The 25,808-nt window shown below is 38.4% G+C and overlaps 2 protein-coding genes and 1 non-coding gene across 4 annotated transcripts; 1 reads left to right on the forward strand and 2 right to left on the reverse strand.

The window, feature by feature from the left end:
- Positions 1-77: 77 nt before the first annotated feature.
- On the forward strand, positions 78-15,758 carry LOC103724192 (COP9 signalosome complex subunit 7-like). Of its 2 annotated transcripts, none has more exons than XM_008815378.4 (10): positions 78-195; positions 289-472; positions 648-723; positions 1,489-1,574; positions 3,873-3,962; positions 5,069-5,113; positions 5,224-5,294; positions 14,213-14,345; positions 14,592-14,700; positions 15,415-15,758. In XM_008815378.4, exons 2-9 carry the CDS (start codon positions 314-316, stop codon positions 14,664-14,666), a joined length of 735 nt encoding a protein of 244 aa, XP_008813600.1. In that variant the 5' UTR covers positions 78-195; positions 289-313; the 3' UTR covers positions 14,667-14,700; positions 15,415-15,758. The 2 variants fall into 2 exon arrangements, with proteins under 2 accessions (XP_008813600.1, XP_008813599.1); XM_008815377.4 differs by having other exon boundaries at positions 79-195; positions 14,612-14,700.
- Positions 8,769-8,876, reverse strand: LOC113461080. The gene has a single exon (XR_003383093.1). It is a non-coding gene; the product is annotated as a small nucleolar RNA Z103 (small nucleolar RNA).
- A 3,942-nt stretch (positions 15,759-19,700) lies between the features above and the next one.
- LOC103724191 (ethylene-responsive transcription factor 2) lies at positions 19,701-21,092 on the reverse strand. The gene has a single exon (XM_008815376.4). It carries the CDS (start codon positions 20,997-20,999, stop codon positions 20,046-20,048), a length of 954 nt encoding a protein of 317 aa, XP_008813598.2. The 5' UTR covers positions 21,000-21,092; the 3' UTR covers positions 19,701-20,045.
- Positions 21,093-25,808: the final 4,716 nt, after the last annotated feature.

Here is a 25,808-nt window from a genome sequence, read left to right on the forward strand (position 1 = left end):
AGCTTTAAAGAAACTATTGATCCATAAAACGGTGGATTAAGTTCTCTAACGTGGTTTAAACCCGACTCTCGCCTTATGTAACGCTATAACCCCCGTTTGCTCGGCCGCTTTCACCTGGAAGAAGAAAGCCAAACCCATCGAGAAGGCGAAACCCAAGAAGGGGAAAAGCAAAGGAAAAACTCCACTCCCACCAAGGTCGATCCCAATTCCCTCCGTCCTCTAAGTTTTGTTTATGGCTCCAATTCCTCCTTCCACCTAAATTAACGTATACAAACATATAAATATAAGGGGGAGAGCGCTCGAGGGGGGAGCGATGGACATCGAGCGCAAGCACGCGGAGCTCATCGATCTCTTCGTGAAGCAAGCCGCCGTCCTGGACGGACCCGCCCTCGCCGGTCTCGTCCTCGAGGTCACCTCTCATCCCTCCCTCTTCGCCTTCTCCGAGATCCTCTCCGTCCCGAACCTCGGCAAGGTCCAAAACCCTCTCCTCTTTAATTATCTGTGTTTCTTGGTATGTTTCTTGTGATGCTTATTTGCTTTCTTTTGATGCGCATCTGCTGTTGGTTATTTCTTTCTGTTGGATTCAAGGAGAGAGGTTGTCTCAGTTTTGCTACTTCTTTGTATCACTAACTTTGTTTGGGATTCAGCTTGAGGGGACCCAGTATTCGTCATCTCTCGATGTGCTCCGACTGTTTGCATATGGCACATGGAGCGATTACAAAAGTAAGAATTCAGTTCTTTGTTCTTTTTTTCTTCCTCCCCGTTTCCCAGATGTGAGTGTTGCATTGCTTGTCTAGGGTTCACGGAGGACTGTTTCACTGCTTGATTTGTTTCCAAGTAATAATGGTTATCGATTTATTATTATTATTATTATTATTATTATTATTTATACTTATTATTTATAAAAAGATGGTATGATACTTGAGGATCCTAGCTTTCCAGGTAGGAAGTTTATGAAGATGCAATGATGAGGCTTTTCAATCAACTTTTCAAAGGAGTTAATGAGCCTTTAATAAGTTGATCTGCTAATTTGCTGGACTTCTAGCTGCCTTGTTTTGGGTGATTTATGCATGTTTAATTGCTAACCATTTAATAGAATGTTACCCTGATAGGGGAGATGTTCTTCCTTTTGTTTTAACGTTGCAATACCTTACTTTACTGATTAGGAAAAAGTGTCCTTTCTTTCTTGTTGTGCTATCTTTATAGCTTCTGTCTAAGAGCTTTATCATATTGACATAGATAATCTCTTCTCGCCTATTTTATAGATTATTTCACTGTTTTAATTATAGCATTATGTTTTGCAAGTTTTTGACAGACTACCGAGCTCTCATTTGTTGATGATCATTTATATTGTCTGGTATCCAGCAGAACTTTTTCGAGATAAAAGTTAGTAAATTGTATGATGATAATGATGATAAAGAGATGCCAATTTTGCTATGATTTAGAAGAACATTCCTGAAATTTCTTAGAAACTTGCACCAATTACAGGTAATGCCTCTCTTCCGGCACTATCTCCTGATCAAGTCCGAAAGCTAAAGCAGCTCAGCGTGCTGACTCTGGCTGAGACAAACAAGGTATTTACATGTGTGTATTCATTCTGTATATTGTATTTTACCAGCTTTAAAGTGCCTTTCTTCTTAGATTCTTGTACACCTTACTGGCATGTGACTCCAAATATGGAACTGTATGCAGCACCAATATTGCAGAATTATGGAATAAGCTTATTTTTTGTTAGAACCTCATTTGTTAGGTTTATGTTGTTGGTCAATTTTTTCCCCATGTTTAACTATGATGTTATTAATTATTTGATGCTTTTTAAAGAATCAGGAACAGTATCTTTGTTTATTGTTAACATACAGTTCTGGAACAGCCGATACTTTCAAAATTTGTCTGTGTCAGCTAATAAGAGTTAGATAACCTTGCTACTATTCTTGGATTTTTGAAATGTTACTGTGTACACTTTAATGTTAGTGTGCAAGGTTTATAGGAGTTGCAAAAATGATTGTGCTTTTTTTTTGCTGTATGTACTTTGAAACTTGGAATTGAAAATACGCCTCTGTTATCTATTTTGGAAAATTAAATACATATGTGAGGCAAATGGTTTATTTTTTTCAGTGTTCAGTGCAATATTTAAGTTGGTTCTTTTTTTAGGTAAAGGTCCTTTTTTTTTTCAAGCACATCGAAGGAGTTATTTGGAAAAACGGTTTATAGACCCTAGGTTAGAAGGGATAGATCCTATAGACTAAGGGGTTGATTGGATGCCTGGTAAGGTATCCACCGGATTTTAATATATGTGGTGGAGGCAAGTTAAAGTTTAGTGGGGAAGAGAGAGAGTGCTGGTGGGAGAGTTTTTCCCAATTTCAGAAATTTTGATCCACACTTCAAATCATAAGATAGATCACCTTTTAAATCGGCTTAATTATCCTAAAACAATGGACTAGTTGTCTAACTCTATCTCCAAGGGAAGCCTCATTGGGAAAATATTCTTCCAGCATCCAAACACCACTGAAAGATTCTGATTTTTACCATACATGTAGATGAACTATGAAACAAAATGCATTCCAAATGCATGAAGCTGTTGCATTCCAAATAGGAACCAAAATTTCATTGCAAGGTTTGGAGCCCAAATAAACAATTTAAACTCTATTTGTAAATTGGAATGCTTTTATAAATTTCACTGTAATTAATAGTTACTTGGTGAAAAAAATAAGAACTCTTTCTATTGGCAGCATGTATTCAAAAGTTTGATTTCATATTAGTTATATCAGTTTCCGTTAGTCATGCTAATGCATGAGCCTAGGTTGTAGCTTGTCAAATATGTGCTAATATTTTATTGCAATGCTCATGGTTGTAGCTTTAGTAAAGAATTTGAATGAGATTATGGAAGCCAATATTCTAGCTTTTTTTTTTCTATTGTTCATTCTAGTTCTTATTGCTTTTTTACTTATCATCTATGTAAAAACAGTTAGTCAAAATGATTAATGTAACGGGAACTTGGGTTATTAGTTCTTATCAATGATTGAAGGAATGAAAGAAAGGGAATTAAACTCTAAGTTTTAAATGGAATGATCTGGCTGGAATTATAAGTATCTGAGATAATGTGGTGGTAGTGTCAACTATGAGAAATGTACCATTCCACAGGTGGTATGTGAACAATGAAAGATGTGAACCATAATCAATATCTAGGTTTTGATAGGGGCCATTGAATGCATATGGTGAGCTACAAGATCTCTTTGTTGGTTGGGGGAAGAATGAGGACGAATTGGATTTTTTGAGGAATGTAACGAGGGAGAATTTTATTATTAGACAATATGTGGTTGGTAAACAAGGATCGGTCTTTCAGCAAGGTACATAATGTATTGTTAAATATTAATATGATTTCACAATAGCTATTTTCGTTTAAATAAGGGATTCTTGCCAATTGAAAGGATCTTCTAATTTATAGATCATTTCCGATTTTGAGTTAGTGGCTTTCCTAGGTTTCCCTGATCTGGGATGCCTGGAGAAGAGGATCAAGTTGGCGCTTACGAATGGCTTGATGCATTATCTCCCTTCAACTCTTTGAGTGAAATGTGGCAAAGGGAAGGAAAATCCATTGAACCGAAGGAATTACGTGATCTATAGCCTGGCATGCATAAATTTCATTGTAATGGATAATTATTTAGTAACAAATGACAACTGCTCCTTTTGTGACTGGCTAATGTTTTAATCTTTAATCTCATATAAGTTATATTAGTTACTTGAATTTATGATGTGCCTAATACTTTCTCAGTGTTGGTCTTTGGGCCAATTTCTGAACCATTTCACGTGGGAACTCTTAATCTGAATTGCATTGCATATTGCTAATAGCCGTTCACAATGGTGATTATCAGGTATTGCCTTACAATCAACTTATGCAAGAACTAGATGTTTCCAATGTAAGGGAACTTGAAGACTTTCTCATCAATGAGTGCATGTATGCGGTAAGCATTTTTCCAGGTTGCTTTTCTTCTTTATTTATTTAAAAAATGGCTTGCAGTCACAAGCCATGTACATATATATGTTCCTTGCTCTACTATATGTGTTTGACCCTTTTTCCTTTAACATTGTTCTTTATGAGCGATCAATGTTTCCTTTCCATACCACAGACATACATTTCCTTTAAGAAAACAAGCACAGAGTGATCAGCTTTGTAATCTAGGATCTAAATTCATGGAGAGATAAGTGAAGACATATGATAGAGACAAAATTGGTTACATGAAGTGAAGAGGTTTTGTTGAGGTATTATGTGATTGGCGCATATCTTGGTAATTTAAGGGAAAATCTATTAAAGCAGCAACAAACTTGCAATATGTTATGGCTCAAAATATTGGACAAAAGGAGGGCCCTAGAAAACAAACTGAATGTACCATGAATAAAAACTGTTGAAATGGATATATGGTAAAACTAGAAAGGCTAAAATGAGAATGAGTATATTAGGGGAGTTGTAGGAGTTGCACCAACTAAGGACAAATTGGTGGAGAATCGATTGAGAAGGTGGGTATGCAGAAAAAGATCTGAGGTGCTCCCGCAAGCAGGAGTACTGACTTTTGTTGGAGAATGTAGGAACAAGAGAGGAAAACTTGAGGTAACAAAGATGGAGGTTGTGTTGTAGGATGTGGAAAAGCTTGAATAACATTGGAGGTAGCTCTAGTTTTGAATTATAGGTCAATGGGAATTCATACAGCAGACTGCAAGTACTTGGGACTAGGTTTGATGGTTATGGTTATGTATAAATATGAGTTACACCTCATGTTTAACATAGTTTCATATTATTCTAAAAGAAAATGCAAATACCTTATCATCGAGAAAGCTTCGGTGTTTGTGGAATAATATTCTTCAACGTAAAGTCTTCTGCTGAAATCCAACTCAGTGGGCACTAATTATGAGCATATAGTTGGGAATTATGATTTCCCTGTATTGATTTTCTTCTGGTTCATAAATTAGTTTGGTATTTTTTAGTGTTTTACACTCTTATTTTCTACTTGTTTATGGTAGAAATGTATGTTGAAGTAATGGGCTTTTGGTCATGTTTTTGTGGTTCTCACAGGGTATTGTTAGAGGAAAACTGGATCAGTTGCGCAGGTGCTTTGAGGTTTGAATGACTTGCTGCAGACTTGTTGATTAATTTCTTCTGTTCTTTTTCTTTTTCGTTTTCTTAATGCACAAATAGTAATACATCTTTCATTTTGATTTGTGGTGCAGGTCCAATTTGCTGCTGGGAGGGATCTTAGACCTGAACAACTGAACAACATGATACAAACATTAGCAAACTGGTAATTTTTCTTTTTCTTGTACATTGTACAATGTGTCATGTTTCCTGTGGCCTCAGTTTGTCATCATGTTTCATTAGTAATATGTTTTCCCATGCTGTCATGTCAGCTTATCAGGATGGCTCTTTAAGTATCAGTTCTTAGTTACATGCTAAGTGGGGAACATCTATTGACATGTCTTAGCAACAAGATGGACTGTTTGAAATGTAGCTTTAAATTGGGGAATTCATTGAATACGCCTCTATTTAAAACTAGTAAATATGTACATGCAAATGCACATGTTTGAGGGACCATTTTTATTGATAATCAACCATCCACTCTTAAATTTGGAGATCAATAAATATTTTCATATTGTTAAGAATGCAAATGTCTCCATTGATAAATCTAAGGGTTCAGAAACCTAAAATGATGCAGAATATGTAAAGTTAGAGAACCTAATTATATAACTTTAAAGTTTAGAATATTAGAATGTGGGAAAAGTATTTTATAACTTTTCAATCGATTATGGAATATGTGTAAATGTTTGTATATTAATACAAATTTAATACGATACATTTACGTGCACACATTTAGTAAAACCATTACCATGTTTTGGGCCTGGTAAAAATATAGGTGCCAATGCACATTAAGATGAAAAGTGTAAAACATATTTTCAAAGACAGTATGTAAGCTCTTGAATACTTAAAAAAGGGTGTGTAGGATCTGCGTGCTCATGTGTGCTAATATCAGTAAAAATAATTCTAAAACCAATATACCTCACTTTATAATCAATGGATTCTTTGTGGTACAAACTATTGAAGTTTCCTAAAACCTGATTTATAGAAAATTCAAAGTGCAAATGTACATAAGATTTTCTAATTAAGAGGAATGATTCATTTAGTGGACATTGACTCATGACATTTGTATTTGATTATCATCAAGTGGCACGAAGGGATATGTTAAATGACATAGATAATACATTTATTCTACAATCATCAATCAAAAAGAAGACTCAAGAAATGCTATCTCTTAGATGGTATAGATGGTGTTATTTAAAAGTGATTTATTTATTTTTGTGAACTGGGGCTTGTCCTAGTGGTCTTACACCTTTGTTTGGCAATTGGAGGTTCTGTGTTTGATTTGCCTATCTCAAAAACAGTCACTCTATGTCTTGTGAATGAAATGCCTCTCTACCTCCTAAACCACTTTTTGGGTTGTACCTTGGGATTATCAACTGCTACATCTCCTACACAAAAGGAGATAATTATTACCTTAGGATGATGATTACACGCCTTGATCCCAGACCAAGGTCATGGCTTTTCTTTCTTTCTTCTATTGATTTATTTACTTATTTGAAAATATTAAAATGTATTGCTAAATATTTTATGAATTTATTTTTATAAAATACACCTAACTGTATATAAATGTTTATGCATTTCCTTTGAATTGTGCATACCTAAAGATTATTTCCATAGAAATCATGTCATGCTTGAGTTGGGTCATATTTGTCCATGTCCATTCCTTTGGATGAGATAGCTTCACAAATGCAATATATCCATGTGAAGAAATTGCCAAGCATGTGTTTGATAGGGAACTTAGTACTCTTTTCTTTTCTATAATAATTTCATGAAAATATGCACTATCATGGAGAAAGTTTAGAGTACAATAAATATGTCTTTATTATTGATAATAATTGATAACTATTTTGGTTTTTTTCTTGATTCTTGTTTTACTCAGAATTTATTGAAAGAAAAATACAGGACTTGTTAAACACACAGAACAACAAAAAGAATGCTCAAGTGACCATTAATTAATCTATAAATTATGTTTAACCATCTGTATGCAATATTATCACCATCTAACAGCAAAACAATTTATCTTTCACACAAAAAAAAGCAAAATAATTTGCATAGTTGTTATATTAAAAATTTCATCTAAGACATTATTGTATTGATTAAAGAATACTTTATGGTATATATCATTAGATATAACTATATATACAAAAAATTATTATAAGATACCCTTTCAAAATCTGCAGTTTGGGGATACTATGGCAATAGGCTTACGAAACTACAAAAACTTTAGCTTTGACGACCCATCCCAATGCATCAAGCTGTAGTTGGGTGTTGCAAGTTTCTTTAATAGGATCATGATAGTTGACCACTCTCTCAAAAGTAGTTAGAATGCTGTGATTTGGATATCAAACTAAGATCTGGTTCTAACTTTGGTGAATTAATAAGATGTGAAATTCTTCATCTTACTAGATACTTTAGGAGCTATTTATGGTGCATAGTTTATCTATGAAGGAAAGAGACCAAGTTGGAGTTCAATCTGGACAGAAAGTGGGGATTGAAGGGGTCAAAAATTCACAACAAAGATTGTAGAGAAGATAGATTCTCAGTTCCATGTTAGAAAGTATGAATTATGGGATCTAATGTGCTTGGCTAAGATGATCATAAAGCTACTTGTACAAACTTCAGATGAGTCGTTGCACCAAAAAGATAATGCTCAATATCAAGGTACTGGACCTACTGGTATTTTATAAGTTTTACCTTCCAATCCTTTACCCATGACTATATCATAGGAAATCCTGTTCCTGAATTCTGTGAATCTCACAATATTAGCTACTCATCAAACACATTCTCTTAAACTATTGACAATCATCGCTAGAAATTTTTATTAAAAGGTAAGAAAAAGAGAGTGTTTAAAAATTCCTAACATGAAAGGTCAGAGTCAGTCTCCTCTTTTAGGTCGTTTAGCAGTTCCCCAACCAGCTTTCTCCCCGAGAAAGCCTTTCACTTCCTTTTCCACTAAGTGATTGCTTAGGGACCTTAGCGTACGATCTGGGCTGTTTCCCTCTCGACTTTGGATCTTAGCACCCAAGAAGTCTGTCTGTACAAACGATGACGGCCTGTATTCGGAGTTTCCCTGGGGTTGGTAAAGCGAAATGGGGGCAACCCTAGCCCATTGAGTGCTCTACCTCGGGCCATCGACATCATACGCTCTACTGAAATAGATTTCGCGGAAAACCAGCTATATCCGATCTTGGTTGGCCTTTCACCCCTAGCCACAAGTCATCCCCGTATTTTGCCACATACGTGGGTTCGGTCCTCCAAGGCCTGTTAGAGCTCTCTTCAACCTGCTCATGGCTAGATCGATCGGTTTCGGGTCAAATAGGAAGAACTAGAATCTTCCACCTCTGGAAAGCGCCTACACCTAATGGCTTAAGCCGCTGTTCCCATTTCCTCGCTGACCCATCATGCGAAAGGTACGCCGTTAGAGTGAGTGCGCCCGCGCATCACCTTGGCGCAGACCTCGAGAGCTGGCTACCCTTCGGCTGGCCTCTTTAACTAGAAGTGATAAACGGGCAGTGGATATACATTGCCAGATCCAGTTTCTCCATGTCTGGTTGAATCCATAGAGACTGAGCACTTTCTCCAGGAAGCCCCATTCTAGTCTGTCATACGCCTTTAGCATTCAAGCTTGATGGTGGTGGATAAGGATCAGAATCTCTGGCTTGATTTTTCTTCAAACAGAGAACCAAAAAAATGGAAAATGCAAGCATAATCATAATTGATCATGTGGAGAAAGGATCATTGCCTCGCTAAAATCTCCTATCCATCCATCAAGACTAATAGCTATCAGATTCATAAAAAAATTATAAAAAGGGAAGTAAAAGAGCTTGAAAAAAACAAACAAAAGAGGAATATATCCAGAACTGCAAATGTAAACTTGATGGCTAAATTAGGAGAAAAACAGATGATAAAGAGGAGTTTAGTGTTTGACTCATATGCAATGGCTTGTTTGACTCATATGCAGTGGCCATGAGATCGTCCACCAGCAATCAGCTATCAGATTTATGCAGAGATTTTAAAGCTTTCACACGTTTGGGAAACTTTCTGGGATCAATATCAGGAATGGTGGCTATGAGATCCTCCATCAATGATCTGCTACCTGATGCAGAGATTTTAAACCCTTTATAGGACTGCAAAGATTTCCGAGATCTATATCAGATCAAAGCTGTGAAATTTTTAGAGCCTTATAAGGATCGGGAAACCGTTTGAAATCTTTATCAGATCGGGACATGAAAATGTGGTTTTAGAATTTGTTTATGAGACTTCAGATGGATAGGATTTGTTCGTTTAGATTTTAGGGTCCAGATCACCTCTGGACAGAAATTATCGACACTTTTATATTGTATAGATGATCTTAACCATCAAACTTTTATTGACACTTTCATATGTAACTGATTTAACTATGGTTTTCACATTTAAAGTCAAATTTGATAATTTGCTTATAGTAATTAGGAGATCAAACTGCCTAGAATAGTGTTAGTTGTACCTTGCTTTATGATGTTACTGTAGAAAACTTCAGTGTCTATATCCGGCTGTCCGTTGATAATCTTCCAATAGTATTTGTTCCAACGTTTGCATTGATCGTTATTATTTAGCAACAAAGCCTACTTGGATTGCAAAAGAAATAGAAGTGTGGAAGGTTAGTAGAGATGATTGATCTGATTTTTCAACAGAGTGATGAAAAAAATGCTACAAAGGTGACTTGAAAGGTTTAGTAGCAAAAAAATGAGAATAATTGGAACAATAAAATTGTGAATCAAAAACAGTAGCATCAAATCCCAATTTATTGTACTTGAAACAATTAGTTGGGACCATGTTTTGGAATCAAATATAATGACCATGTTGCATGTGCATCCAACCAAATACATGCATTACTTTCACCAAATACTTTTATTTGCTGTGATTTTTATAGACCAAATATATTTAGTCGTGTCAATGTTTAGAAATCCCTTTTCTATATAGAATATTTTAGGAATGTTGATAGTTTCAGAAAAATAGATTCCTTGGGTTTTATGAAATACATCATCTTGCCAGTATACATATTAAAGATGTCCAAGAACCCTGCATTTCAGAAAAATGATTTTAAATCTATTCTGTGAAGCTGTGTTTTGTGCATGCATTGATAAGAAGTTCTCCTCGAGGTAGATATCCAAGCTAAAAGCTGTATTATCCCACTATGATGTAATTTTTACTCATTTAATCCTCTTTAACCTTCTTTCCATAAGCGTCATTTACTTGAGAGCGCTAAGCACAAACCCCACCAATAAAGTATAAAAGGAACTAAAAAATAAATGAGTACTACACCACCTCTATCAAACTCTTCAAGAAAAAATATTCTTTGAAGTCCCAGATTGTGTTTCACAACTGATATCTTAAAAATAAAGTTACACAGTGCCAGTTAACTTAAGTTTGAAAAGTCTATTTATCAGTGTATGGAAATCCTTTTATTTGCTGTGATTTTTATAGACCAAATATATTTAGTCGTGTCAATGTTTAGAAATCCCTTTTCTATATAGAATATTTTAAGAATGTTGATAGTTTCAGAAAAATAGATTCCTTGGGTTTTATGAAATACATCATCTTGCCAGTATACATATTAAAGATGTCCAAGAACCCTGCATTTCAACCTTACTTATTCATTTCAGTATAAAATAATTATCAAACTATTTCTTTAATGTTTTCAACATGTTCTCCCTCATTTGAAGATTTCATTTTATATGAAAATCTGATATAAACATATAATACATCTTTCTTAGTTTGTATAAACTTATCCACAATTTTAGATAACTAGTTGAACAAGTTTTACGTTTCTGCAATTGATTTGGACCCAACGAAGGAAATATCTTTGAACAACTTCATCTTAGATTTTAAAGAAATATATTGTAAAATTAAATGGACTTACTTTTGAAAAAGCTAGCAAAATATCCCATCTTTATAAACCAATCTTAAGGTTTTTGATTGATAATGAAGGCAGTTTAACTTTATGGATAGGAAGCTAGGGTAATAGGATCAAATATAATGCAAGAACTAAATTATACGATTATGATGTTGTGATCTAACTTTCAGTTTTTTTGTTACTTGTTTGACACAGTAAAATAGAAAAGTTAGTGTAAGCGCATACTCGAAAGGGGAATTAGGATGTGAAGTGCAAGTTCAAGGGATATTGCTTAAGAAGGGACTTGATTGCATAATAAAGGAGGATTAAAGCAAACACTCTTTGCTTGTTTCAACAGTAAAATATAAAAGTTATCGTGCAAGCACATATGAAGTGTGAGTTTACGGGGTATTGCTTGAGAGTGGACTTGATTGCCCAAAAAGGATGATTAGAAAACAAAAAAAGACTTTTGCTTGTTTGGCACAGTAGATACTTGAATGTTGTATTAGGATGCGAAGGTGTGGGTTCACAGGATATCGCTTAAGAAGGGACTTGATTTCTGAAAATCAAGGATGCTTAAAACAAAATCTTTTCTGTGATTACTAGTCTTTTGTAGTGGATTTCAAATTGGATAGTCATTGGAGGAGCCATCTATGCATTTCTTCCTAGTTCCTTTTTTTTAAAAGGGTCCCTAGGATTGATCTTTAAGGTTTCATAATAGTTATTACCTTTAATATGGCTTTGGACCATGAATATAAGCAGAAAATTTGGCATAATAGAATAGGTGATACTCAAATCCATGTCTTATCTTGAGTATTCAAATGTAGGTTTTGTATCAAGATGGACCAGTGAATGTCATCTAGAACATGTGTTAAATGCTTGCATGAGAAAATAACACATTGTCAACAAGGTTTGACTCCCAAAAATCATGATGTCTTAACCTTGCCTCGTTCATTTGGTGATTGAAAAGGCTACAAGCCACCACTTTTGAGCTCAAGCATAACCTTTTTCAAGCTGCTTTAGTTCAATCTTCATTAGAAAGTCAAGATCAGGTCGATGTGCAAGCTTAAACTCTTTGTCAACCCTGTAATAATGTTTAATATCTCGAGGATGTTGAAAAAGAAGGTATGTAGGTAGAAAAGATGGTCATTAATGAAGTTAACCATGTCTAATGTTCTCCTTCATGAATGAAGATAAAGAAAGATACAAAATGGCTGAAAGATGCAAACACTATCTTGAAAGAAAAAGAAACAATCTTGACATTAATACAACTTGCTTCTTTAGAGGCAAATGAAATGTTTTAAATTATCACTTGCCACATCTATGGTGGTTACATTCTGTCATGGCATGGTATCATAATGTACCTTGTTAGTCACATGCCAATCACTTGCCAGATCTCATTACAAAATCCAAGGTTCATTCTGATAGGCATAGATTGGCATGCATCAGTTAATGTATAAAACTGATGTATTGCATTCATACAGTTTAAACCAATAAATCTATGAGCAAGAAGGATCAGAGCCATCTACTATTGCAAGCTACTCTTTAATTAATAAAAAAGAAAATTCTCTTATAATATGGAATTCCATTATAGGTGGAGGCATGTTTCACTTAAAACACATCATCAATTACTGATACATTCGAAGTAGAGTAGAAAGTGATCATGGTGTGCATCAACAAACTACAGGAAACTGATATAGGGTTAGAAGGAAGGTTTTCTATACCAACCTTTACCGCCAGGCATATCTTACCAATCTGATAAGGTAGCATTGCGATACAAGGGCTTCGTATGGTTCTCATACCAATGTATGGTACATCTGTTACTTCGCCTCCAGCAGTGTATTGTTGGTATAGTAGTGTGCCATGCTGACCTGGACCTATTATCAATAAGCTACTGGTACGGGGCCTAGTTCTGTGACTGAAATTGTTGGCTAGAAGTTTGGCTTATTTAGGATCTTTTGCTGAATTTGTGCTAATTAGGATTCTATAGTTATCAGATTATTATTACAGCTGGCTAAAACTTATAGTTGGTAATTTTAGTAGATTTCTATAGACAATTAATTAGTGTCAATTGCAGCCTAGCTTTCAGGTGTTGTAACATGATATCCATGAGTTTAACATCAGACTCTTGTGTTTTTTTGGGTGGACTGGCTTCAGTTTGTCTTATTAGAATTTCTTAAGCTGTGGAATAATGGTTGGGATTATGTCAGTTTATCCCAAAGAATTCTAGTAGGGTAGGTTTTTTCATCAAAAGTTAATCTTCAGATGTAACTACAATCAAGATTTTTGATAGTTGCAAGTGAGATCCAAATCCATTTTGAAATGTTAACTTCAGGGGTTTGTTCAGTCCGACTTTTGCATTCTCCCATGTGTTAAGGATGTCTTGTCTCTTCTTTATTTGTTTGGTGTGTTTATGATGAATAGTAATACACTTTTTCCATGATAGCTTGTTATGGTCTGCTATTATTACAATTCTTTTTTCCTTACTCGAATAGAAATTTGATTTCTTATTCAGAAGGCTATTAAAGTAGTTCCCTCTTTTGGTAATGTTGAGGATCCCTTAGCTTGATTGTGTTCATTGAGGACTTGCGTATGAACAAGACTTGCTCCAAATTCCTCTTCAAATCACTCTCGGTGGAAAATAGATGCCGCTTGCATTTTCCTTCTCAGACAGGGAAAGTAGGTGTCCTTCATTTTGTTCAAAACTTAAAAACGCTATATCCGTTGAAATTCTAGTTCTCTTTGATTATTCTGCATCGCTAAAAAATTTTCACTAGGTTAATGGAGTGCACCATAACCGAGTACATCCACTAGCTGCTGATTTGGTCTTAAGAGCTATAGTGCCTACTATTGCAAATGAACTGTCATTCAGCTAATCAGCTTATGTTAGGCCTTTTGCATTCCAGACCTTATCGATTTATAATCAAATGAAATGTTACATTCTTTTGTGTTTGTGAAGTGTTTTCACAACATGCTACTGCTCGATCCTTCAGATCTTGACTCATTTGCAACAGGTGGTTCTGATTCCACTGGGAAGAACAAATGCAGGGTCTCTCTCCCTCTCTCTAATTTTCTAACTAATTCTGTGTTTATCTTGGTTTCACTTCTTTGTGCAAGCAGAACTTGCCATGCTTTTTTCATGTTGCTATTTCATGTTCTAGAATTCATTAATTATGATATGTTGCTTCCATCTGTGGACGAATACCCTACAGGTTGGACACTTCAGATAATTTACTTCATTTAATTCAAGAGAAAATCAAGTGGGCTGATACAATGAGTGAGGCAACCAAGAAACACTGCAAGGAAATTGAAGACAAGGTGGAAGAAGTGAAAAAATCTCTGAAGGTGAGTTGATGATTTGAATACATGTATATTTCTTATAAGCCGTTGACAGATACAGTACATGCTGCTTGCCGAAATGTACTTGAGTCCAAATTCGCATAAAACTTTGTGTGCTTTTGGATCATTATTTTGCTTGTTTCATGTGGTTAATAAAAATCATGTAAAAGTGCACGCAAAATTACGGAGTAACAAAACTGCTTATCAAAGATGGGCAATATTGGTCGATGTGTCTTACTTACTTGGTGGCAGAAGCTGAACACTTTAAGCAGGCAGACATGGACTTACGAGGCCACGAGGATATGTTCTCTGAACATGGAGGAATGATGGACTATGAAGAGGATCGTGTCCGATCCAAGAGGTAATGTGTAACTTAATAAATGTCATGCAAACTGTGCATCATTTTGACATCTGCGACATTTTTTTATGCGAGTGTCCTTATTTGTAAGCAACATGCACAGCAGTAAACCTGACCTCCCATAACTATTCCAGTTTATGGCTGAAATTTTCATGCATCTGTGGTCATCAAGAGTGATTTTTCCCCCAAATTCATTATATCTTGTGATATCACATGAATGATGGCAACAAAATCCGATGTGGCACTAGCATCCTTCTAAATATGAGAAAATTAGAACCTGGCTTTCCACTTGAGTTTGCTTTCCATCCAGCATAAGTTATCCTGGTGTGGTGTCTGTATGCATGATTTCATCCCATAAACAGTGAGCCTTTATTCATTGCATATGTTCTATCTCACTATCCAGACTCCAGACACTTGATCAGATCATCAGTCTCACATGCTAACATGCAGAGCATGACTCTATCCCTTAGGGCTCTCCTTGTTTTACTTCATTTTAAATATTCATGGAATTTATCATTTTTTTTTATCTGTTTCGCTTTGATCAAATCAACCACCACTTGCTGGCACATCATCAAGTCGGCAAATATATGTGGCCCAATTGCCCTTTCTTTCTCTTCAACTCATCTCAGCCATGACATGTGCTTGAGCCTGCTAAACATTATAGTCTCTTAGCATCTAGTAGCTTCTTACTGGACTTTTCCCATCTTCGCATTGCAGGAGGCGGCAGCCAATGCCATAGAAGGAGAAATTTGTGGAGTTGGCCTGTTTCAAGTGGCTCACAGGATTAACTTTTTCTGCTGACAGCCTTGGGATCAAAGATGTTCTACAATCAAGCTGCCAGTTTTCTCTCTCCCCCATAGTGGTTTCAACCGTCAGCTTAGCCAGAGAAAGTCGTGTACCTTGAACTCATTCGACAACTAGAGCATTTCTTTGATGCGTTATTTGCAGAAAGAGATTGCTGGTACATAGATACAAACCATGCTTATTAGATAATTTGATTACATTTGTGTCTGGGGACATCCCAATCATGCGTCTTATATTGAATCATATTAGAGACGTTTGCAAGTTGGTCTCCGGTCGACCGTCGGCATGGATTTCGAGCTCACTGCATGGTCTCTGTTAGGGGCTCGTGCCTGGTGATCATTTACCCCCTCTCATTTTTTTCCTTGCGTCGTGTCGAAGCGTCACTCCCTCCTCGTGGCAGATTGAAGCTTCCAAGCGTCGACACCTTCCAAAGCGGCCCACGGTGTTGGAAAGTAGGGCGTGGAATCTGCTGGCCCAGGTAACTGCAACGGAGCAGCAAGGCAAGAAAACAGCTTGAATGCGATGGGAAAGACTTTGAGGTCTCAGCCTTATTTTTGACCGAGAAAAGATTTTAGGGTCTGGCGGTGTGGGTTTTGAATGCTAGTTTGGAAAGTGGAAAGCAGGTCGAGAAAGGAGATCTGATATTTAAATCTATCGTCAGAATCCATTCCAACCCTCACGTGGATTTGGGCCTACCATCACTTTGCTCCCTCTTGTGCCTGAAGGCGGTCTTTGTCAATACAGCTGGGTTGGGGGCCATCAATCTCTTCCGACATCACAATCCGTTCATTAAGATTTAAGTAGATAGCTCATCATAATTATTTTAGTCTTATGGCATGCGTCCGCTTGGGAGATCACGATAAGTGATTGCCTTATTCGATGGATTTATGGCCATGAGGTATCGAACAGCTTGGTAGGTCCTGATTTGCATCATCGACATATGGAACCAAGGAATCACCGAGGATGTGATTCTAGAAGCCTTTCTTCTGCGTTTGGATTGATTAGCTGTTGAACCTTGTTACTGGTAGAATAATATTTCATTCTATATGGATACAACCAGCCATTCGATGTGAAGGAAAGATGTTCCATGATATTTTATTTGGTGGGGATAAGGATGAGAAAGGTAGCTTGAGGATAAAGTACTCTAATGAGGATGATTATGAATGAGATCACGGGCTTCCACGAGATCCAATTTGCATTTGCTGCAGAGTGATGGGGCCAATTTTCCATCTGATTGCAGTTAATGAATTGAGAGAAGTGCGTGAGATTGTGAGGATTAGAGTAGATTAATCCTGTACTGTTGGCTTCCACTTGGATCTCGTCCAAGATAAACTATTGTTACATTACATGCCCGGTTTAGCTGTTTGGATCAGAGAGTTCAGTGAAACACGTACTAGCTCCTTTGAGCTTGTTACCTGGGATGCTCGACGAGAACCAATTACGATTGCAGTCTTTCTCCAAATCATCGAGAAACTTTTGTGGGCGTGAAACAAATCGATGGGCAGAACCCTGACTCTTGATTGTTATTTTTTTCTGAAAACAAAACTTTGCGTGCTACACTGCTGTGGTGACCATTCTTCTATCCATATCAAGACTCTCCACTAGCTTCTTGTCCTAGGACACTATAATATGTATATATATATATATATATATATATATATATATATATATATATATATATATATATATATATAGAGAGAGAGAGAGAGAGAGAGAGAGAGAGAGAGAGAGAGAGTGGCTATAGTCAAGGGAATCTCAGCTCGAATCAGATTAGGTTATTTTTTATATCTAGATGGTCAGAAAAAATAGATAATTTAAATAACATATGGACCAGGAGTCTCCAAATCATATTATTTTCAATATATAAGAACTTTAGAGCTAGTAGATCATAGTTGGACCTATTCATAGGCCATATAACCCAATCGGCCTACTCAAGCTCGAAGTCTTTTAGGCAGGCATGAACTTGAATTTTAAACCCAAAGAATCAAGCCTGGCTTGAAATTTAAGTCCTCTTGTTAAACGGATTGAACCCAGGATTAGGTATTAAAGCTCTCGTTCAACAGTTAATGTGGTCCGATTCACTTTCCTTCAACATTAATAAGCTGTTTGGTGGTTTGATTTACTTTCCTTCAACATTAATAAGATGCTTGGTGGTCCGATTCACTAGACCACTTGAGGCCTAGGTTGATGAGGGGTGGCTTGCCAGTTTAATAAGATGCTTGGTGGTCCGATTCACTAGACCACTTGAGGCCTAGGTTGGTGAGGGGTGGCTTGTTCGTCGCTTTTGGGAATTAGGGAGAAGGAAAAGGAATTTGCTCACCTCCAGTCTCCTCCTTCACTCCTCTTCAAGATTGCCAATCGCCGGTCTGCTAAAATCTCTGTTATTGATATATCATGACTCTGTCTCGCCACTCCAATTTTTTAATAAGTCACTAACCATCACAACCAAGTCATGCTCACTCTTATGGGGGAACCCCCCAATTTGAGAATCGAACTTCTCCTTTCCCCATCTTTCAGCCTCACCAAGAGGTCTCTCATGGATGTGCAAATCAGGTCATCGCACTCGCCCGTCGTACCTGCAGTGGGAGTTGCCGAGAGTTCATGGATCCAATCTCCATGAGTCCATCAGATGGTGCCATGACACAACTGACAGCGGCAACGCTTCATTGCATGGGCTCCAAGTGTCTATATCAACAAGATGATAATCGAACTGACCCTTCACCCTAATTCCATGATCGTCGTCTCCTCTTCCACAAGCCATCCATCCATGACATCTAGTCGAAGGTGCGGACCGAGGCTGGCTAGGAGACATTGGTCTAGATCGATATGGCTAGGGTTTGCCAACGAGAGTTGATGTTGGCCGTTAGCAAAGAGGTTGGCCTAGGTGCAGTTGGAGGAGTAGGCGAGGATGAAGGAGGAGCCAAGGTGGTCAAAAGTTGAGGCCTAGCTTGAAGTCCGAGTAAGTTGTGAGCTTGGGCTTAGAAAGTAGATCGAAGGCCGAACAGGGCTGGGTTTGGATCTAACTAAATTAAGTCGTACCTTGGACTGAACCCGGACACTCATTAAGCAGGTCAACAGTTTGGATCATCAATTTGGAGCTCCCATTATCTAATCTAGATGTGACAAGATTAACTGAGATCCATTCGAGTGTAGCCAAAGTCTATCTCCTACATATATACACACAAATACATATGTTCCTCTAGGTTTAGTCATCTTCATATTGAGTGAGGCTCGCTAGATGTTAGTCATTTCAAAAAGAAAAGGGACTCACTTGTTTCTGAGTAGAGAGGTTTGACCATCAGGTTGACTAGGCTCACCTGACTCCTGGATACTCAAGAGATTAACTCGTTAGCTCAAGGTTTAAGAGGAATAAAACATTATCAGTATATATAACAATTTATGGGAACTTTTAACATGATGGTCAGAAAACTTCAGAGCATTTATCAGATTCATCATTACATCAGAAAAAAAATCAAGATGCCAGCCTCTCCTTATTTTGGACATCAATGCTCCTGATGATCATTTTGTTTGCTTCTAGTTCACAAACAGATAATGTGAAGCGTGCCTATTATCAGCCTACTCTAAAAGTGCACCCAACAACCGGCCGCTTAGCATTCCTATGGGTAAAAATAAAAGAATATGGCTACCACACGTCTATATATTTAATACCGCGAAATTTACAAGAACTAAAGCTACCGGATAAGTCGCTCAGAATTATAATCTTTATGCCAATGATTTCTAAATGCCGTTGCTCTCTCCTAAAACTCGAAGCCTGCATCTGCGTTCATATATTCGCCCCTGATTCTAGCTACTTAGTATTCAACATCAAGGCCACCTGGAACTGCTTATATTTCTAAAAATATAGCCTATGCCGGGCTGTTGACCAGTCCAAGCATTTACATATATGAATTATGGAGTAGTCACAAGGGTCCATGGAGCCAATCCACATAGATGATGGGTCGTCAATTACTTTATTTTCTTACCTTATTGTAAACTTCTATCCAGTTAAATGCGCTGAGATTATGTTCCCAATGTTTTGATGGCACTTCACATGCTCTGATTATATTGACTTTGAGAATTATATAGATAGAATGCTCAAAGCTTTGATAGTGACCCTTTTTTTTTTTGTGCAGTATAATGACTTCATTCATTCCATGCTTGTAACCCAAGTCTATCTATACAAACATCCACCAAGAAACCTTTTCAAAAATACTGGAGCCTTTATTAAAGAATAAAGTGGATCACCTAGAACTCTTCATAGTTTATACAAAAAGAGTTTCAAGGTTTTCACAAATCACATAAGACCCCCAAAGTCACTTCACCAAGTCTTAGAAAGAGATATTTTCAATGTTGAAGAGTAGCAGCAAAGCAGGCCTTCCTTTAGTCTCTTTTCCCTGTTTTTCCGCTGGCTTTACCTTCTCATCTTTTTTGCCCCCTGAACCTTTTAGTATTTGCTCAACCTTTTAAGACATCCGAAAGCTCTTGTTCTGACCGCCAATTACTCATCATCCACTCTTCTTGCACTTTTACCCTGCTACTACTGATTAACTAACCAAGAGCTGACCGACGCGTGTAAGTTGTACGACCGGACCAACCGGGAAACCCTCAGTCCGGCTCCCGAAACCCAGACCGGCCTGCGCCTGAACCGGAAGCGGAACGAAAACCGGAGAAGAAGAGTTGGGCATGGGGGCCGCCGCCACCGGAGGCATGGCCATCGCCATCGCCGCCGCCGCGGCCTCCCCTCTCTTCCTCCTCTTCGGCGACGCCTTCTCCGCCGACGAGGACGACGACGACGACGGGGGGGAGCGAGGAGAGGAAGCGGCGGAGGAGGTGAAAGAGGGCTCCGGCGAGGCTCGCTTCGACGGCGACGCCACCGCCGGAGCCGCGGCGGCATCCTCCAATCCGATCCGGAGTGGGAAGTTGAGGAGCGCGCGGGAGCCGCGCATCCGATAGGCAGCTTTGTCATAGGCGATGGCGGCCTCCTCCGCCGTCTCGAACGTCCCTAGCCAAACCCTCGCCCCGTTCTTCGCCGGATCTCGGATCTCCGCCGCGAACTTCCCCCACGGACGCTGCCGCACCCCTCTGTAGTGCTTCCCCTTCGCCGGCGCTGCCGATGGCGATGCGGCCGGCGCCGGGTGTGCCGGAGGCACCTGGATCTCCGGCTTCGGCAGCGGCAGCTCGGTCACGGGCTCCGATTTGACGACGACAGCGGAGGCGGTGACGGGACCGGCTTCGGGGGAGGGGTTCCAGCCGTGGGAGTAGGCGTCCCGGAGGGCGCCGTAGACGACCATGTCGTCGGAGTCGTCGAGCCGGAAGGGGAGGTCACCCCACTGGTCGGCGACGAGGCTGCCGAAGCTGGAGCTCCGGCAGTAAACGGGAGGTGCGGTCACCGCGGAGGACGGGACCTCGATCGAGGGGACGATATCGTCGAGGAGGTGCTGGCGGATGGACTCGAGAACGGCCAGCTCCGCCCCGGGATTGGGCTCCTGCGAGTACATTTCTGGTCACCGTTGGTGAGGATAAGAAAGGAGAGCGGGTTGGGAGTCGGGAAGGTGAGTGGAATGGTGGGGAGGAGAGGAGAGGAGAGGGGTGAGATTTATATACACTGGAGTGGAAGTAGGATTAGGGTGAGGAAGGGGGCCGTGCTTCGATGAAACTTCCTCAGCGTAAGCACGTGTTGGAACTACTAATTTTTTTTATTATTTTAATCGCGGCGTGGTAAAGTGGGTTTTTTTTTCTTTTTCTTTTCAATTTGGTTGCTGATGTAATTAAAACTGTAGCTGGGGAAGGGCTCGTGGAAAGGTGACATCACGACCGAGGTCGTCAGCGGCGCGCCATGTCAGCCCGGGCTTTGTCGCTACTTGGGTCGCCTGGCCAAGACCTGGCCTTTGATTTCTTCACTCGCCGCTCTCATCGGCAGCGGAAGCTGCGAAGAAACCGATGGAAGAAAAGAGTCTGTAACATAATAAATCCGCTGGTAAGTTTTTTCAAAATAAATTACAAAAAATTTCTCTAAAAATTTATATTTATTAAATATACATCCAATAACTTATAAAATCTATAGTTACATCAATTAAATTAACGGTATTAATAAAACTATTTAGAAAAATCGAAATTATTCTTAGATAGAAAGATGGATGCGTATATTTTTTTTTATATTTTTGGATGGCTACTACATCACTTAAGATTATTTTAATCATGTTTTAAATTCTTTTTTGATACGGCATTTAGGTCCTTTTTAAAGTTAACGGTTTGAATAAAATTTTATTAAATTATAGATTAGAGTGTTAGATAGAAGTAAACTTTGGAAGGATAAATATAGGATTTTCAAACTATTGGACATGAGTATAATTTTATCCTTAATCTCAAAGAGGTTTGTAATTTATTTATTTATCTAATGAGAATCATAGGCATAATAGAGATGTTTAGTTTCATCATCATTCAACAATAGCAAGTTAGGTGTTTTACTATAAGTTTGGTTAAATGTTGTAATCAAATATCACTTTGTTTGAGCTCCACAGTTAGCTCCACTTGCTAGATTTCTAAAATTATAGCATGCCAGAATGAGAACTTCGACGGTCTCTCTCAATGTAAAAAATGAGAAGGTATTTGGTCAGATCGAGAGCTCACAAGGAATATCGGAGATGGCATGAGATAGCTACCTACCGGAGGTTGTCAAACTTTGGATGTGTAATTTTCTATTCACATGCATTTCTTTATAGTCATTTTAACATTGTCTATTAGAATGCTCATGTACAATTCATTTGACATAAGTGTGGTTTAAATGACCAAAAACTTGAAATAAGAGGAGATGATAAGTTCACTTCTTTTGGGCACTTCAGTATAAGATTTTTATGGATGCAGCATTAGAGGAAGTAGTGGAGCTTGACACTGGCTAAAGATGCAGGAAAATATGTTTGAGGATTTGGATACAATAATTGTTGGGGAGCCAAACATAATGATAGCACTAGCAATATGATGCATAATCCAGGGGACAATGGAGCCTGCAATGCAGGCTAAGATTGATTTGTAGCCCAATCGTGCATGGTTATCAAGTTAAGAATGTTTCACATTGTGGGATGGCTAGCTAGTCGGTTAAGTTCCACAAGCATAGATTTAACGATGTTGGATTCACTAAGATTCGAGGGTCATATTTTGATGAATACATTTTGTTTGATATTCAAGGTCATTGTCTCATAAACTAATCATTATAACTTTTTGAATATAAATTCACATAGATGCAGTAAATTAATTTGAAGTTTGAACTTGATGTCACGCTAGAAGTTTTTGCTTGTAGCATAATGTTAGGATCTTTTATGCTACAAGTGCAACGTTACTTTAATGGTAACATGTTTCTAATTACATGCATGCATATATCGTATGTATGTATTTGTATATGTGCGTATATTGATCATCTCAATGAAATTTCAAAGGGTTTTGCCTATTTTTCTTGGAAAAAAATGATTATAACACTAGCCTACATTTATTTATATGATGAACTTATAGAAAATTATGTACTTATAGTCAAGACCATTCCTAAGATCATATATATATGCGAATTATGAAAGAAGGAGTTTCATGATGTTCAATGAATTTAAAGCGCTTTCTTTCTAGTAATATCTAATCTTAAGTTTTTTCAAGAGTGTGTGCATACACACATTCACAGTCTACTCTTTTTTCTTTATGACTAGCCCATCAATTGGAGACCTGTACTAAAGTAAATGGATCATAGCTTAATAGATATACTTCATTTAAGCCCCACTCAACAAGATGTGCAACAAAAAGTTTTTTCTTTTTATAGATCATGTTAAAATTTCATGTTTTATGCACATAACTTTTTAGAAGATTCCTAAATGCAATTACCATATTCTATTTGAAAAAGAAGACATGGTAGCATGACATCACTTTCTAAATGGGGCACGGTTTACAACAAGAGGGTGTGAATATTTTCGTCAAAGCTTCATTGCAACGATGAATTAATGGGTTATCCCCTCATGAAACATACCATTGGAATAAAAGCGCAGTAAGATCATTTATTGGGATTGGTGAACATCCTAGAATCATATACCGGTCTTCTGGAAACCTTGACTAATTTGTGGTGTGACTCAACTATCTCGTCTCAAATAAGATTTCTTTGACTACGTGGTTGAGCACGATTGCTATTGTTGTGGTTCAAATTTGGCCTAAGAGCGACCATATCGATAGAGTCGAAGGAGTCGCCGGTGGTTAGAGGAATAAGACAGAAGCCACTTCCTACACGGCGGTGACGGTGAACCTACACAAAGTCTCACCGGTGTTTTCCGTGAGGCCCCTCTGACGATCAAGTTAGAGTCGAGTAAATTTGGTCCAGCCAAAATATCCCTTAGAAGTTACATGATCGGACTATTTATAGTTCCGGTGGAGAGGCACAGGTGACAGAGGCATTGTTCGCCCTCATCATGAGAGGGAAATGGCTCTGAGTCGAATGGCGTGCAGCTAAGGTTGATTGGTGGCGTGTGGTGTTGTCCGTTTTCGAGAACGGTAAGGTGTTGACAATCGTAGCAGGGTATGGCCGAAGTAGTCATGGCGCTGTCCTTCGACTGTCGAGGCCAGCTATCAAAGCTTGGCACGGTGGCGTTGCAATGTACGGCCACGTAGGAGGGCGTAGGCGCATACATGGGTGCGGTAGTTGGCGAGGCCGAATCCGTTGAGAGGTCATACCATGCATTTGGCGAGGTCAGCTAGAAGGGTGCCGAGGATAGCTCGGCTCTCCGAATTCTGAGGTGTGCTCGGTGGAGCGCCCTGAGCTCGAGAGTCGGAGCGTACTACTAAACTAGGTGCCCCGAGCTCAGTCGGGGCAAATCGGCGAATATTAGAGACGCTCCAAACTTGGTCGGACGGATCGGCGAATATATGAGGCCGATGGAGCTTTTGGCGGAGTCCGAGACCAGGATGATTCTGAGCTAGACCGAGAATTCAATCGGTTGGCGTTGGCTTTTGTTGGGCCAAAATCGGGCGACCTTTTATTATGGGCTGGACGATCCATTTCGCCCCTCATCAGGTATATATGAGCCTCTTGAAACATTACACAAAGCTTGCCAGGATCGTCAATCAAAGCTTGACTTATTAAAATTTTCTACACCAATAAACTAATTTTAAAATTTCTAAAAAGACTTTAAGATCAATTATCTTGCTTTTACAAAAGATTTGAGTTATTACGCCAATGCATGGAAAGTCTTATGCATGGAAAAATAAATATTTGAGGCATAAACATATATTCATCCGACCTATAATTTCAAATAACAAAGCAAATGAAAGATTTATATTATATATAATTTATACTTCATCCAATACAAATTTCGCGAAGCAAAACTACAATAGGTTAAATTACCAGCAATTATAATTTTTTTGCATGCAGAAATAATACTTTCTATTTGTTAGACACGGAAAAAAAAATACTGTTGGCCTCCCATGTTGCTTATCCATTCCTATTTGTCTACTAGTTAAAAATCTTACACAAATAAAAATTCAAAATTTCTAAAAAATAAAGGTTAAAACTTGTTCCATTTTCTTGATAACATTACTAAATCAAAATTTTGAATTAGATTTTATAAATTTGAATAACTGATTTAAAAATCCTTTAAAATTTCCACAAACGAAATGAATCAAGTCTCATTCTTCTTTTTTTTTCCTAATTAAAAAAATATAACGAAATAATTTTTTTTTGCTTTTTCTATTTATTTGGCTATCAGCTACCAAAAAATCACCATCAGGAGACGAGAGGGAATTAATTCCAACCATCCGCAAAAGGACAAAAACGCGGGGTCAAAAGGCCGGCGAGGAATCGGCGATGACAAGTGGGGAAGGAAGATGCAGCGTACCTGGACACCTCGGGAAGGATAAGGTCAGGTTGGTGGGGACCACCGCGGCCACCCCCGTGCATCGCCCCTCGCCCTTTTGGGTTGTCGCATCGCTTCTCCGGAAGCCATTCCCCTCCGCTCTCCATCCCACACACCCACGCCGTGCCAGCCCAAATCACACGTGAGCCGCGTCATCATCTAATCGAAGTAATTAACGAACCCAACCCATTTTATTGGACCACTGCGGTGTTGGCTGATTGGTCCGTACACCGCAACTACTCTCTCCGTCCTCCCAGCAATTGCTGGCCCTTGACGGCACCGATCGAGTCCCGATTCATTCTCCCTGTGACGTTTTATATGCGTTTAATGTGCTACGTCTATTTCCTATTACTTGGTCCTTACACAATAATTATAAAACTATAGTGTTCATGAAAGCTCCAACTTCCTATCAATGTTCCTCGAATAATG

Source organism: Phoenix dactylifera, chromosome 2 (assembly GCF_009389715.1).
Source record: "Phoenix dactylifera cultivar Barhee BC4 chromosome 2, palm_55x_up_171113_PBpolish2nd_filt_p, whole genome shotgun sequence".
In the NCBI taxonomy this organism is placed as follows: domain Eukaryota; kingdom Viridiplantae; phylum Streptophyta; class Magnoliopsida; order Arecales; family Arecaceae; genus Phoenix; species Phoenix dactylifera.